General features: G+C 43.7%; 1 protein-coding gene across 2 annotated transcripts in view; it reads right to left on the reverse strand.

The window, feature by feature from the left end:
- The window catches only part of STIM2 (stromal interaction molecule 2), a 186867-nt gene that overhangs the window by 13302 nt on the left and 158860 nt on the right, over positions 1 to 14705 (reverse strand). For both annotated transcript variants that reach the window (XM_082260087.1, XM_082260088.1), the window contains exons 5-10: positions 12402 to 12517; positions 12133 to 12310; positions 11386 to 11563; positions 9717 to 9884; positions 2810 to 2910; positions 938 to 1176 (exon numbers count right to left, since the gene is read on the reverse strand). In XM_082260087.1, the coding sequence (XP_082116213.1) occupies positions 938 to 1176; positions 2810 to 2910; positions 9717 to 9884; positions 11386 to 11563; positions 12133 to 12310; positions 12402 to 12517 (980 nt within the window). The remainder of the gene's footprint in view (positions 1 to 937; positions 1177 to 2809; positions 2911 to 9716; positions 9885 to 11385; positions 11564 to 12132; positions 12311 to 12401; positions 12518 to 14705) is intronic.

A 14705-nucleotide genomic window follows, 5' to 3' on the forward strand; every position in this document is an offset into this window, starting at 1 on the left:
TGCTGTCAGAGGAACCTCCGCTTGCTGTCAGAGGAACCTCCGCTTGCTGTCAGAGGAACCTCCGCTTGCTGTCAGAGGAACCTCCGCTTGCTGTCAGAGGAACCTCCGCTTGCTGTCAGAGGAACCTCCGCTTGCTGTCAGAGGAACCTCCGCTTGCTGTCAGAGGAACCTCCGCTTGCTGTCAGAGGAACCTCCGCTTGCTGTCAGAGGAACCTCCGCTTGCTGTCAGAGGAACCTCCGCTTGCTGTTAGGCTGGTGGGTGGGGGGGGAGGGTGCCCCAGGAGGTGATGAGGGTGATTAAGGGGTTAGTGCTTCGGAACATGTTACACCCTAAATAGAAGTGTAACATGTTCCTAAAAGTGAACTTCGCCTTTAACTGGCTACTGCTGTCTATAAATGGGTAAATACAGGCTAGCAGACTAGGCTTTCCAAATATCTATGTCCAAATCTGTAGAAATATGCGTGTTAGGGATGCCGTGATGGCAGTTTTGTTTTTTTAAAGAGTATGTGTACAAATACTTTTTCAAGAACTCGCTGATACCAATTTTTTTTTTTTTTAAACCACATCCAATTTACATATGTGACCCAAAAGGATTTTCTATAGAGCCAGTCCACATATGTGCGGGCCAGGCGCAGTGCATTTTTTAAAAAAAAAGTCCAGTCTGATTTTCAGCCCGGTTCAGGTGCAGTTTCCAATGTTATACACTAACAATTCGCACCTGAACGAAGTCGCACTGAATGGGGCTTGAAATTGCGCTGCAAACTGGCCCCGCACATATGTGAAGGTATCTGTTTTAGTATCAGAGCAATTGCACAAGTACTCATGCAAATGCTTAGGTATCGCTGCAATGCTAATGAGCGTGAATCTATTCTTTTTTGCATGGTGTGCTACAATTCACAAAAAGATCTCCAAATTGTAAAATAAAGATATACATACCATGAAACTGGGAAATGATTGGAGGTGTATCTTCATCCAAGTCATCCACTCCTCCGGCAATCGGGTAAGGAGGGATTGAGACTCTGGGCATAACCACCCAGCTATGGTCGGAGTACAGGGTGGAAGTTAGGTTTGCAACACCAGAATTGTGGACTATTTGAAAAGCACAAATCTTCTCAATCTGCTGCCATCGGTAAAGGCGCTCTCGTAGGCATGTAGTTAATTCAGACAGCGCTTTTCTGTGGAATAAAATTTATGACATGAAGTCTAGTCTGATTAGAACAGTCACATTTCGCTTATAAATAAGGACAGTACAAGAACAAGCCCCTGTAATGGAATATACATTTAATTGCTGCTACAGTCACCTGATACACTCGTAAGGGGTAGGGTGGTTGGAGAGGGAATGATCTGATTTCAGTGTAGGACATCACTGATCACTAACATTTCTTTGTCTTTAAAGTGATTTTAAAGTATTTATTTTTTTTTTATTAAAATAACAAACATGTTATACTTACCTGCTCTGTGTATGGGGGCACCTAAGACGAGCTGCAGTTCCGTGGATCCATTCAGACACGCAGCTGCCATTCAGCCCCGTCCCCTCTCCTGATTAGTTAACTGAGTTTGATTGACCGCAGCGGGAGCCAATGGTACCACTGCTGTGTCTCAGCCAATCAGGAGAGAGAGTCCTGGACCGCTGAGGCACTTGTGTACATCACTGGTTAGATATGGGGCTCAGGTAATTATCAGGAGGGCTGCAGCACACAGAAGGCTTTTTATCTTAATGCAAAGAATGCATTAAGATTAAAAAAAAAAAAACCTTCTGCATTTACAACCCCTTTAAAGCTGAATTTCAACTTTTTCAGTAGAACTGAATGAAATGATTAATCCCAGCATACCTCTGTACCATGTTGCTCTGTTTCCTGTAGATCCCCTGATATTCTGGGTTTAGTTGTGGATTTGTACCGTGTGACACTCTGTACATCTTGCTGATATAGACTCAGTCCCTTCCACAGCAACTTCCTGCAGCAGCTAAAGTCTAACAGTCCCATTTGTAGTCTTTCAGACTCTGCAAATGATGCAACTTCCTTCACAGCTCTGATGGTGGGTGGGATTAAATACATCCTACTTGGCATTCAATTCCACTCAGACAGACAGGACAAGACCAAATCTTCCAAGTCCCGCCTCACAGATCACATCATCATTCAAGAAGGAAACCCCCTTCATATATATGCACAGCCTACTCTGAAATCTAGCTGTGCTGCTGCTGGGCAGGATTGAATAGATCAGTCCAATCCTGCCCAGTTAAATATGCCGACCAGTGTGACAAGGGAGCCCCTCCCAGAGCCCAGCTCTCTTTTCAAGTGATTTACACATGAAGGAAACACATTCATAATAACCTTCCATAGCCCTCTCTCTGTAGTCTTGCAGTCAGCCATTATTCTTTGGCATGCTGCAAGACAGGAATAACAGGAGGAGGGAAGACATTTATACCTTTCACCATCCACATAACGACCCAGAAACACCCATATCAACTACCAGAACTAGTACAAGTGATACCATAGCCTGTCCTGGAGCTACAGAGGCTCAAAGGATCATGGGAGATGTAATAGGACTGGAAAAGGAAGGAAACGGGAAGTCCGAGAACCTGGAAATTCAGCCAGGAGGGAGAGTGACATCACAGACACAGAAAGGATACAGCTAAAGGAGGCAAGATACAAATTGACAGTGGGGTTGTGATTATTTTACACGCACAATGCATCTATTGTTTTGGGGTAAAAAGTCTGGAGTTCTTCCTTAATGTAATGAGACAGGGAGAGCAAGAAACACCTAGCACAAATATTTGTGTGCACCCATGGAATGGCCTACACTTACTTTGCTTCAAGAATTTTATGGTCCACCTCATCCAGGGATGAGCTGTGTGCAACATGCAACGTTCCAAAGACTGTGCTTCTCTTCTTCTTTATTTTTTCTGCCTAGAACAAAAACAAACGATGATGGCACTGCTAATCTATATCAGCATTATCCCCAAACTATCACCAATCAGGTTACAGCTAATACATTTGAACTTCTGCAAAACTATTTCTAAACTATTTAGTTAAAAAAAAAATCTTTGCAATGTTTTCGGTATCAATTACATAACAGTATTTATGTTCACTTGATCAAGGAAGGATAGGCAAGTATAAATCTTTGTAGGTTTTCACAAAAAGCTGGAAGACAAAACATCATTATAGCCTTGCAGTCTTTAAAGCCCAATTAGGCTTTCAGTTTAAATTGTCTAAATACACTCCAGGTGCATCAAAACAGAGGGTGTGCAAAGTCTTAGTGCCCGTTCACATACGAGCGACGCTACTTCGCACCGCGACCTCGGAGCGGCCACCACGGACTTCATAACATTGAAGTCTATGGCGGTCGCCTCCTGGTCGCCCCAAAGAAGCTCCGGACCCTTTTTCTAAGTCGGAGCGACTTGTGTCGCTCCTATTAGAACGGGTCCGCAGATTCCCTATGGGAGGCGACCTACGGCGACCAGGTTGCCTTAGTGTGAACGGGGGCTTACAGTTTGTTTTCTTTAGAAAGCTACCAAAACTTGAGTATATAGCCTGTCCCCTGCCAGCAAGCTGCAGAGAATGGCCTGTAATCTCTGTGTAGAAGCAGTGATATTTTTGCACATGTCAGACACTCCCCTGCTGGGTTAGAACAAGCGCTCTAAATCAATCTCGAGAGAATAAGCTTTACTGATTTTTAATCTATAGGAATGACTTCCCTGCAACATGCTGGCAAGGGAATGGCTTTTCCACTTAGGCTATGGTTCTTTCTTAAATCTGAACTAAACTACACCATTCACCATAAAATAAACTCAAACCCCCAAAGAAAAATGTTGAGTGCATCAAGATGAATATGCTTATCACACAGAGGTCACACCACCCTCTCTGCCACAAAATCAGTGCAATCTTGGATCTGTCCTGGCACCTACCTCCTCCTACATGCCTTCTACCTACAGTCTCTCACAAGAGTACGTACACCCCTCACATTTTTGTAAATATTTTATTATAGCTTTTCATGTGACAACACTGACGAAATGACACTTTGCTACAATGTAAAGCAGTGAGTGTACAGCTTGTATAACAGTGTAAATTTGCGGTCCCCTCAAAACAACTCAACACACAGCCGTTGATGTTTAAACCGCAGGCAACAAAAGTGAGTACACCCCAAAGTCAAAATGTCCAAATTGGGCCCTATTAGCCATTTTCCCTCCCAGGTGTCATGTGACTTATTAGTGTTACAAGGTCTCAGGTGTGTTAAATTTGGTGTTATCGCTCTCACTCTCTTACTGGTCACTGGAAGTTCAACATGGCACCTCATAGCAAAGAACGCTCTGAGGATCTGAAAAAGAAGAATTTTTGCTCTACATAAAGATGGCCTAGGCTATAAGAAGATTGCCAAGACCCTGAAACTGAGCTTCAGCATGGTGGCCAAGACCATACAGCGGTTTAACAGGACAGGTTCCACTCAGAACAGGCCGCGCCAAGGTCGACCAAAAAAGTTGAGGGCACGGGCTCAGCGTCATATCCAGAGGTTATCTTTGGGAAATAGATGTATGAGTGCTGCCAGTATTGCTGCAGAGGTTGAAGGGGTGGGGGGGTCAGCCTGTCAGTGCTCAGACCATACGCCGCACACTGCATCAAATTGTTCTGCATGACTGTCCTCCCAGAAGGAAGCTTCTTCTAAAGATGATGCACTAGAAAACCCACATACAGTTTGCTGAAGACAAGCAGACTAAGGACATGGATTACTGGAACCATGTCCTGTGGTCTGATGAGACCAAGATAAACTTATTTGGTTCAGATGGTGTCGAGCGTGTGTGGTGGCAACCAGGTGAGGATTATAAAGACAAGTGTGTCTTGCTTACAGTCAAGCATGGTGGTGGGAGTGTTATGGTCTGGGGCTGCATGAGTGCTGCCGGCACTGGGGAGCTACAGTTCATTGAGGGAACCATGAATGGCAACATGTACTGTGACATACTGAAGCAGAGCATGATCCCCCTCCTTTTAGAGAATGGGCAGCAGGGCAGTATTACAACATAATGACCCTAAACACACTTCCAAGAGGAACACTGCCTTGCTAAAGAAGCTGAGGGTAAAGGTGATGGACTGGCCAAGCATGTCTCCAGACCTAAACCCTATTGAGCACCTGTGGGGCATCCACAAACAGAAGGTGGAGGAGCGCAAGGTCTCCCAACATCCACCAGCTCTGTGATGTTGTCAAGGAGGAGTGGAAGAGGACTCCAGTGGCAACATGTAAAGCTCTAGTGAACTCCATGCCCAAGAGGGTTAAGGCAGTGCTGGAAAATAATGGTGGTCACACAAAATATTGACAGTTGACAGTTTAGACATTTTCACTTGGGGGTGTACTCAATTTTGTTGCCAGCGGTTTAGACATTAATGGCTGTGTTTAGTTATTTTGAGGGGACAGCAAATTTACACTGTTATACAAGCTGTACACTCACTACTTTACATTGTAGCAAAGTGTAATTTCTTCAGTGTTGTCACATGAAAAGATAAAATGCTAAATGTGAGGGGTGTACTCACTTTTGTGAGATACTGTATGTACAGAACGAAACCACACCTTGCTGTCAATCCACTGTTGCAATGGTACTATTAGTAGAGATGCACCGAAATGTCAGCCACCGAAACATTTGGGGCAAAAATGGTGCTATCAGAATTTTGCCGATAAAAGAAAAAGGTGCCGATAATGGTGCTAAAAACGCACGCGATTCGCCAGCAATTCTGCATCGATTTTACCAGGCTTACGGATTGTTTTTCATAGGTCATGTTGCTAAAAAAAACACATCAAAAATATAACATGGTGTGCGTTATTGATGCGTGTCATTTTTGGTTTCCGTCCAAATGCACCCTGCATTTTTTGAACATTTCCATTCAGTGCACCTCTTATTAGCATAGCTCCCAACTGTCCCCGATTTTGAACTAAGTCCCTTTTTTCTTCTTAAATTGTCCCTCATTTTGGTATGATCTTTAGAATTGTATATAAAATGCATTTTTTATCTTTCAAAAAATGTTTCAAAGTGATAAACTTTTCATCCAATTTCTAAATCGCAGCATTTGTAGATTTCAAAAACCAATATAAAAAGGAATAGCAGTGTTAAAAAGAAAAAAAAAAACAAAACAAAAAAAAAAAAAAAAAAAAGTGAGTTTACTTTTTATTTTATTTTTTTTGTAGAATGCACCGTTAGGGGTGTGGCAGGGGGTGTGTCCTATGCCTACAATAAGTATTTGCTAATAGGTGTCCCTCATTCCCATCTCATCAGGTTAGGAGGTATGTATTAGTCACATGGGAGCTGTGAGCACGTGTCAGAGCAAGTCCTGGCAAGGTGCTCTGCAGATCTTCACACAGCCAGGATGCCAGCAACAGGCTTTGAATTGTGCATGTGCTCTTAATATAACAAGAACTATTTAAAGCAACATCTCAAAAGGGTGATGCGATTAGGCCAAATTGGTTCGTAGTGCTGAAATTCAAACTAGTTAATATAAAGATAGATTTCAGCTAGCTTATGCGAACAATCGTAATGCTTGCCTGCAATAAAGATAATGTAATTTTTTTTAAACTTTATCAAACACAGGTATTCCCGCATTACGAATCAATGCAGAAATAACCTATAAAAAACATATTTTAGGTTACCGGCCCTTCCAGTTTTAGAATGTACCATCTCTGCACCAGCAGTAAGTTCAGAGTTTCCCATAAAACCAAGTCAGCAACTTTACAATGACAGGCATAGGCGTGCGCACGGGGTGTGCCGGGTGTGCCTGGGCACACCCTAATCACCCTGTGTCTGTTAGTGTTGGGTCGGCTTCTCCATCTCTGCCACTGAGGGTAGCGAGATACTTGGTGGAGAGGCGGCTGTGCTGTTGGCTCCAGCAGATAGTGAGGCTTGTCAGAGCCGCTCAGTGTGTGTGTGACACTGTTAGGTAATGTTAATGCTTGCAGGGAGAAAGACGAGCTGTCAAAACTCAGGGGTGATGTCGGGGGTGGGCGGGACCGAACAGCTATCAAACACCAGCCAATAGGATGGGGTCTGGGCGGCCGCTTCGTTTATGTGGCTCCGCCCCTTTCTTAAGCAGCCCAATCATTGGCTGGTGTTTGACAGCTGCTTGATCCCGCCCACCCCCGACATCACCGCTTTTTTTTACAGCTGGGCTTTCTCCCTGAAAGCAGCTACATTACATGACAGTGTCATACACACAGTGGGGTACCAATGTGGGGTGTCAGCCGGCGTTCTCTGAGATCCCACATCGCAGGGTGAAGGCAGCTGCAGTGGCAGCTCCTTCAGTCCGTGCTGCTAGCGGGGGGCGGAGCCGGGATGGGAAGAAGGGGGCGGAGCCTCGCGGGGAGGGGCGGAGCCTCGGCGGAAAGAAGGGGGCGGAGCCTCGGCGGAAAGAAGGTGAGTGCGTTCCCATTGCTCAAGTGTGTGTGCTGGATAGGAGGGGGGTGGGGAAGCTGCATATAGAGGGATTCATCTTTCCCTATTCTTTCTGCAGCTGCTGAATAACTGATTGTCCTCCTCTCCCTCCTGCAGGAAGAATAGGGAAAGATCAATTCATCTATATGCAGCTGCCCCATCCCCCTCCTATACAACTTCTTTTGCTAGTCCTTGCCCGCCCCCTAAGTGCTCCCTGTCCCCCACCCAGTGCTCTCCACCCCCCTGGTTTTCCTTGCCCGCCCCCTAAGTGCTCCCTGTCCCCCACCCAGTGCTCTCCACCCCCCTGGTTTTCCCTGCCGCCCCCCAAGTGCTCTCCACCCCCCTGGTTTTCCCTGCCCGCCCCCCAAGTGCTCTCCACCCCCCTGGTTTTCCCTGCCGCCCCCCAAGTGCTCTCCACCCCCCTGGTTTTCCCTGCCCGCCCCCCAAGTGCTCGCTGTCCCTCCCAGTGCTCTCCACCCTCCTGGTTTTCCGTGCTCGCCCCCCCCCCCAGTGATCCCCCCCCCGCGCCTTCCAACCCCCCTACAATGCTTTCCAAATCCCCTCTTTATTCTCTCCAGCCCCCCCCCCCCCCACCGTGCCCTTCAGCTCCTCCAGTGCTCTCTGCTTGCCCTGTGCTCTCCGGCCCCCCTAGTGCTCTTCTATCTTCTATCATGTCCTCAGTCTCCGAGCATCTCCTGTATCAGGTCTGCAGTCTCTGACCATCTCCTGTACCATGTCTACAGTCTCTGACCATCTCCTGTATCATGTCTGCAGTCTCTGACCATCTCATGTATCACGTCTGCAGTCTCTGACCATCTCATGTATCACGTCTGCAGTCTCTGACCATCTCCTGTACCATGTCTACAGTCTCTGACCATCTCCTGTATCATGTCTGCAGTCTCTGACCATCTCATGTATCACGTCTGCAGTCTCTGACCATCTCCTGTACCATGTCTACAGTCTCTGACCATCTCATGTATCATGTCTGTAGTCTCTGACCATCTCCTGTATCATGTCTGCAGTCTCTGACCATCTACTGTATCCTGTCTGCAGTCTCTGACCATCTCCTTTATCATGTCTGTAGTCTCTGACCATCTCCTGTATCACGTTTGCAGTCTCTGACCATCTCCTTTATCATGTCTGTAGTCTCTGACCATCTCCTGTAAACACATTGCTAATAATATTAGCTATCTATTTATGCTGAAGGTAGGACTGTGCAGGGGAGGCAGAGAGTGCAAAAGGGGGAACTGTGATTAGAGAGACAGGGGGCAGACTGCAAGGGGCACTGTGATTGGGGGGGGGGGGGGGCTGTGAATTTTGTGCAATAAATATTCCTGAAAACATTACAAATTTTTGTGGGTGCTTACATTTTAAAGTTGGGGGGGGGGTGCCAGATATAGGATCCGCCCCGGGTGCCAAATTCTCTAGGTACGCCACTGCACACACACTGAGCAGCTCTTGCAAGTCTCACTGTCTGCTGAATGTGAAACTCCCCCTCTCCCCTGTTAGTGTCCATAAGTGGTGCCCAGTAGTGCCACCTATCAGTGCCCAGTAGTGCCACCTATCAGTGCCCACCAGTGCCACCTATCAGTGCCCACCAGTGCCACTTCATCAGTGCCCATCAGTGTCACCTAATAGTGCCTATCAGTGCCCAGCAGTGCCGCCTCATCAGTGCCACCTATCAGTGCCCACCAGTGCCGCCTCATCAGTGCCCATCAGACACATCTAACAGTGCCTATCAGTGCTTCCTATCAGTGCCACCAATCAGTGCCCACCAATGCCGCCTATCAGTGATGCCTATTAGTGCCCATCAGTGCTGCCAATAAGTGCTGCCTATCAGTGCCACCTATCAGTACCCATCAGTGCAGCCTCATCAGTGCCAGTCAGTGCTGAGAACAAGCGCCTATTAGTGCTGCCTATCAGTCCATATCAGTGCCTCACATGTAATTTCACCTGTAATACACATCAAAAGGAAAATAAGGCATACATCTTTTTCAAAACTTAGCAGTGATGGTGGAACCCCTCTACAGATATTTGCCATACAATTTAACTTAAGTGCAAAAACCTTTTAGTGTCCCAATACTTTTGACAAGTGTTTATGTGTGTGTGTGTGTGTGTATATATATATATATATATATATATATATATATATAGTGTGTGTATGTGTGTGTATATATATATATATATATATATATATATATATATATACACACGTGTGTTTGAGCTTTGGGGTGCACACCCTAATGCAATAGGCTGCGCACGCCTATGATGACAGGGCGAGAAACATCAAAGATAAGCATCTGCTACCTCCTCTTTAGCAATGGCAAGCTGCATTTCAGCATTCTGTTTCTTGATGTTGTAGTACTGGACCTCCACCTCATGTGTCAACTGCAGCCATTTCTGTAGAGCTTCAGGGACAGACCAGTTAGCTCTCAGCTCAAATTCTTTCTCAGCTTTTTTCAGAGCCATTCGAACCTGAATAATACAAAAAAAAAATAAAAAATATGCGCTTCATAGAACACCAGACAAAAATTTAAACTAAAAAGACCTGCTAATGTTCTGCAGCCAATGGCTAAATCAGTACACTGAGCGCTCTATATTTCACTGCAGCTAACGAATGCGGTTCAAAACCTCCCTGGGAGTCTGCGCTATTTAACCACCATTTTTTTGGTCTTCTGTAGCAGAAAATCAAAGTGTTCTTAGATCTCCTGACAACTAGCAAAAAAGTAAAGGTTTCAGTAAATAAGAGCACTTTAGCAGTACTTGTTTTAACCATTTCAATACTGGGCAATTTCACCCCCCTTCCTGCCCAGGCCAATTTGTAGCTTTTAGCGCTGTCACACTTTGAATGACAAATGCGGTCATGCAACATTGTACCCAAAATACATTTTTATCATTTTTTGTTTTAGGCAGACAGAGCTTTCTTTTAGTGGTACTTAAACACTGCTTAATTTTTTGCTAATTAAACTAAATTTTTTTTTAAAAATGTCGCTGATGAGGAGGCTGAGCTGTCAGTGCCAACAAAGTGTATGCAATGGCCTGGGGATTTGAAATCCCTCTTCTGTGACAGACTAGAGCTCTTCACCGTGCAGGCACTGACCAATCAGAATTGCTCTGTCCTGAATGTGCTGCACAGAGAAGAATAGGGATTTCAAATCACCGAAATGCTGGAGTAGAACACTCATCTTGCAGTACATTACTGTACTTCAGAGAGCTGAGTAGAGCTTATAACAGTGCAGCATAAAGCACAGGGAATTGCAATAAACCACTAGACTTGGCAGAATAGATTTGTTTTTTTTTTTCCCACTTTCAATGGTATATTTTACAAATGGCAGGTGGCAAATAAGAAAAGTTCTTTTTTCAGGGTTTTCATACACTTTAATCTTCTCGGAAGCAGTATATTTTTGTATTTACTGACTTCATGCAAAATATACGCTTTATTACTAAAAGTATCGGGACGCCTGCCTTTACACGCATATGAACTTTAATGGCATCCCAGTCTTCGTCTACAGGGTTCAATATTGAGTTGGCCCACTGCAATTCATTTCAAAGGTGTTCTATCGGGTTGAGTTCAGGACTCTGTGCAGGCCAGTCCAATTCCTCCACCCCAAACTCGCTCATCCATGTCTTTACGGGCCTTGCTTTGTGCACTGGTGTGCAGTCATGTTGGAACAGGAAGGGGCCGTCCCCAAACTGTTCCCACAAAGTTGGAAGCATAAAATGATCCAAAATGTCTTGGTATACTGAAGCCTTAAAATTTCCTTCATTGGAACTAAGGGGCCAAGCCCAACGCCTGAAAAACAACCCCCCAATATAATCCTCCTGGTTTGGACCAGTGCACAAAGCAAAGTCCATAAAGACATGGATAAGTGATTTTGGGGTGGAGGAACTTGACTGGCTCTCGACTAATTTTCTTGTTAGGAGAGTACAGAAATGTTCATGCATGCAGGTAATCTTTATCATTATGTGAATTTACCTGAACTAGCTCCTCTTCTGCATATTTCAGTCGACTAAGTTCACATTCTGCACCCTCACGCAGTTCTCTCAATCTTTGGGCTTCTCGTTTTGCATCACTAATTTCATCCATTAATTTACGTTCAAGGTTTTGTTTTTCTACCTCAACAGTTCTGTTCTCCTCCTGAGCTTTATCAAGCCTTAAAAAAAAAAAAAAAAAAAGTAGTCCGAGTTATTACCTGATCACTTCCTTTCCAGGAATCCTCCAGAATGGTCACATGGGTACAAGATAGAATTCAAGGCAATTCAACCAACCAGGTTTGGTACCACAACTCTCTCGGACTCCCTATACCAAAGGAAATCCATGGAGGAAACCATAACGGAACTGAAAGGAAGAGTGATCGTATGAACCTGGTTGGTGGAATTGCCATGAATTCCATTTTGTACCCATGTGACCATCCTGGAGGAGGACTTGGGAAATAGGTGTTTGCAATTTGAAAAAAGCTGCATTTGAAATTCAGCTGAAAGCAGAAAAAATTATATGCATTTATTTAGGTCATGAACAAATGAGAATTTTACTCAAAGTTATTAAAATTTGAAACAGAAAAAAAAAAAGTATTTAAAGTGGATCTAAATTCAAAGTCAATTTAGAATAGAAAATACATATCCAATGATTTTTTTGCAACTCTAAAATGGCAGAATTTTTAATCTCGAAATTAGACAACAAATTTAAATAAAATCTAGTGGTGTTAAAATTCTGGTATCCTACCTTTCCTGTAGCTCAAGAAGGCTCATTTCAGCTTTCTGAAGCCCCTCCAAATCTTTCATCATCTGTGATATATGTTCCTTAGATGTCTTATTCTGAGTGTATGCGAACCAGCATCCGCCAACACCAATAACAATAGATATAGTCAGCACAAAATCTTTCACCCAATTATGAGGTGGTCCTGCAAAGAACATGTTTGACAAAAACATCATCAGACATAGAATCAGAAACCATATTCTGTTACAATATAGAGTGGTTGTTACTTTACTAACTTGTCAAAGGTCCAAACAGCACCACATCCAAAGCTTTAAGATGGAGTTTTTGCCTGTGGCTTCGATCAACGACTTTCAGATGCGATATCATAAACAAAGGTTCATTAACAGCTATTCTGTATGTGAGAAAATGCATTTTTTTGTTATTATGTATAATACAAAACAGTAGATAATAAACGGTTATACGAGAGAAAAAAAAAACATGCTCACAAAGAAAGGCAACAATTGTCTGATTGTTCACAAGGTAATAACCGATTGCTCGAGTTGGATTTTTTGCCCAATTGTTTTTGCTTATCAGCTTGGTGATCACTCCTAAAACCCTGGAAAATGCTGAAACTTAAGGCTGCATTTACACCTGGGCATTCTGAATCACGGACAAAATCACCAAAATTCTGCCTGCGATTTCAAAACACTGCTAAAATTGAGAAAACACACAATGTGCATTTCAGATCCCGTTCATATTAATAGCACCTATACATGCGGTGCAGTTCTACCACAATTGTGGCTTGATAAATCAGGCTGCAATGCAGCAAACATCATTGCGTTAAGCGTGCCGCCCAAAAGAAGCTCTGGATCCTATTTTGGGCGGCAAGCTTCAGGAGATGCAGTTTGTTGCAATTGCAACATGATTTATCATGCGACAATCATTTCTGAGCCGCACTGCGTTTTTAGGTGCCATTACAAAATGAACAGAATCTGAAATGCACGTTGCTTGGTTTGCCATTTTAGCAGAGATTTTTGAAATCACGGCAGGACCTTGGCGATTCTGCCCCGCAATTCAAAACGCCCAGGTGTGATTGCAGCCTGTTGGCATTTTAAACCTGAGATAAAAGGAATCAAAGCATACATCCACGATTGCAGCGAGTTAAAGTGAGTCTAAAAGCAGGACGTTTTTTACCCTAATGCATTCTATGCATTAGGGTAAAAACAAAAACCTGGGTGCAGCTCCCCCCACCTTATACTTACCTGAGCCCCATCGGAATCCAGCGATATGCATGAGAGCATTGGCTCTCCTAGGTCTCTCTCTCCTCGTTGGCTCACACAGAAGCACGAGCTGTTGGCTCCTGCCATAATCAATCACAGCCAGTGAGCCAATAAATAGAGCGGGGAACGGACAATGTCCAGTCACAGGAGCATGGCTGGAGAGCCCCTATAGCAGGAGGCTTGCTACTGGAGGCACTTAGCAGGAGGAGGCGCCAGGACTACCTGCGGAGGACCCAAAAAAGAAGAGGCCTAGGGCTGCTCTGTGCGAAATGACTGCACAGAGCAGGTAAATATAACATGTTTACAATCACTTTAAACTAAGTTTGTGTTCTAAGTGAATCAATTTATTTTAAACCCCTAAAATTAAAACAGTCCTGCCTAAAAAGACATCAACAAAATGCCTTTCATTTTATTTAAAGAATGATAAGTTACTACAATACAGAAAAATCTACAGCAAGACAGATACAAGTATCTGCCACATAAGTAGCAGCTGCAGAGATCTATAGACAAGAAGGAAGAGGCTTGGCCTAAAAAACAGTGACTAGAAGAAACATGCTAAAACATACAACTACAAAAAAAAGTGCATAACTTGTGTGGCTACCTAGGCAATACTATTACTATACTACTCCTCCAATAAAAATGTAATTGACTGTCTGCAAACGCCTCCGTAAACAAATATATTCGGTAATATGAGAATGCATGTTTAAACAATTGTTTCTTCCTCAGACTGTGCCAGCCTAGCTAACCACCTCTAAGGCCAGTATTAGACATGCTTCTGTGTGGTTTTCTTTTATTTTCCCAAAATGCAGGCAAGCACAACAGTGAAAATGGATCTAAAAGGGCATTGTAGGCTAAAACATATAAGAAAACATTTTACATGTGTTTTTTGTGCGCTGCTATTTAAGTCTTTTGAGGTCACAAACGTTAAAACTCACCTGCCCTTTTTTCCCCAATACACAGCAGTGCAGATGTGAACAGGCCCCAAAGAAAGAAAATCCTCTTGTCATGCATTAACAAGTGTTGGGCAAGTCAGATTGCAAAGAAGAGAATGAGACCTTACGGCTAATTCTATATATATATATATATATATATATATATATATATATATATATATATATATATATATATATATATACAGTGGGTACGGAAAGTATTCAGACCCCCTTAAATTTTTCACTCTTTGTTATATTGCAGCCATTTGCTAAAATCATTTAAGTTCATTCTTCTTCCTCATGAATGTACACATAGCACCCCATACTGACAGAAAAACACAGAATTGTTGACATTGTTGCAGATTTATTAAAAAAGAAAAACTGAAAT

This window comes from Pelophylax lessonae (genome assembly GCF_965119305.1).
Source record: "Pelophylax lessonae genome assembly, chromosome: 1".
In the NCBI taxonomy this organism is placed as follows: Eukaryota; Metazoa; Chordata; class Amphibia; order Anura; family Ranidae; genus Pelophylax; species Pelophylax lessonae.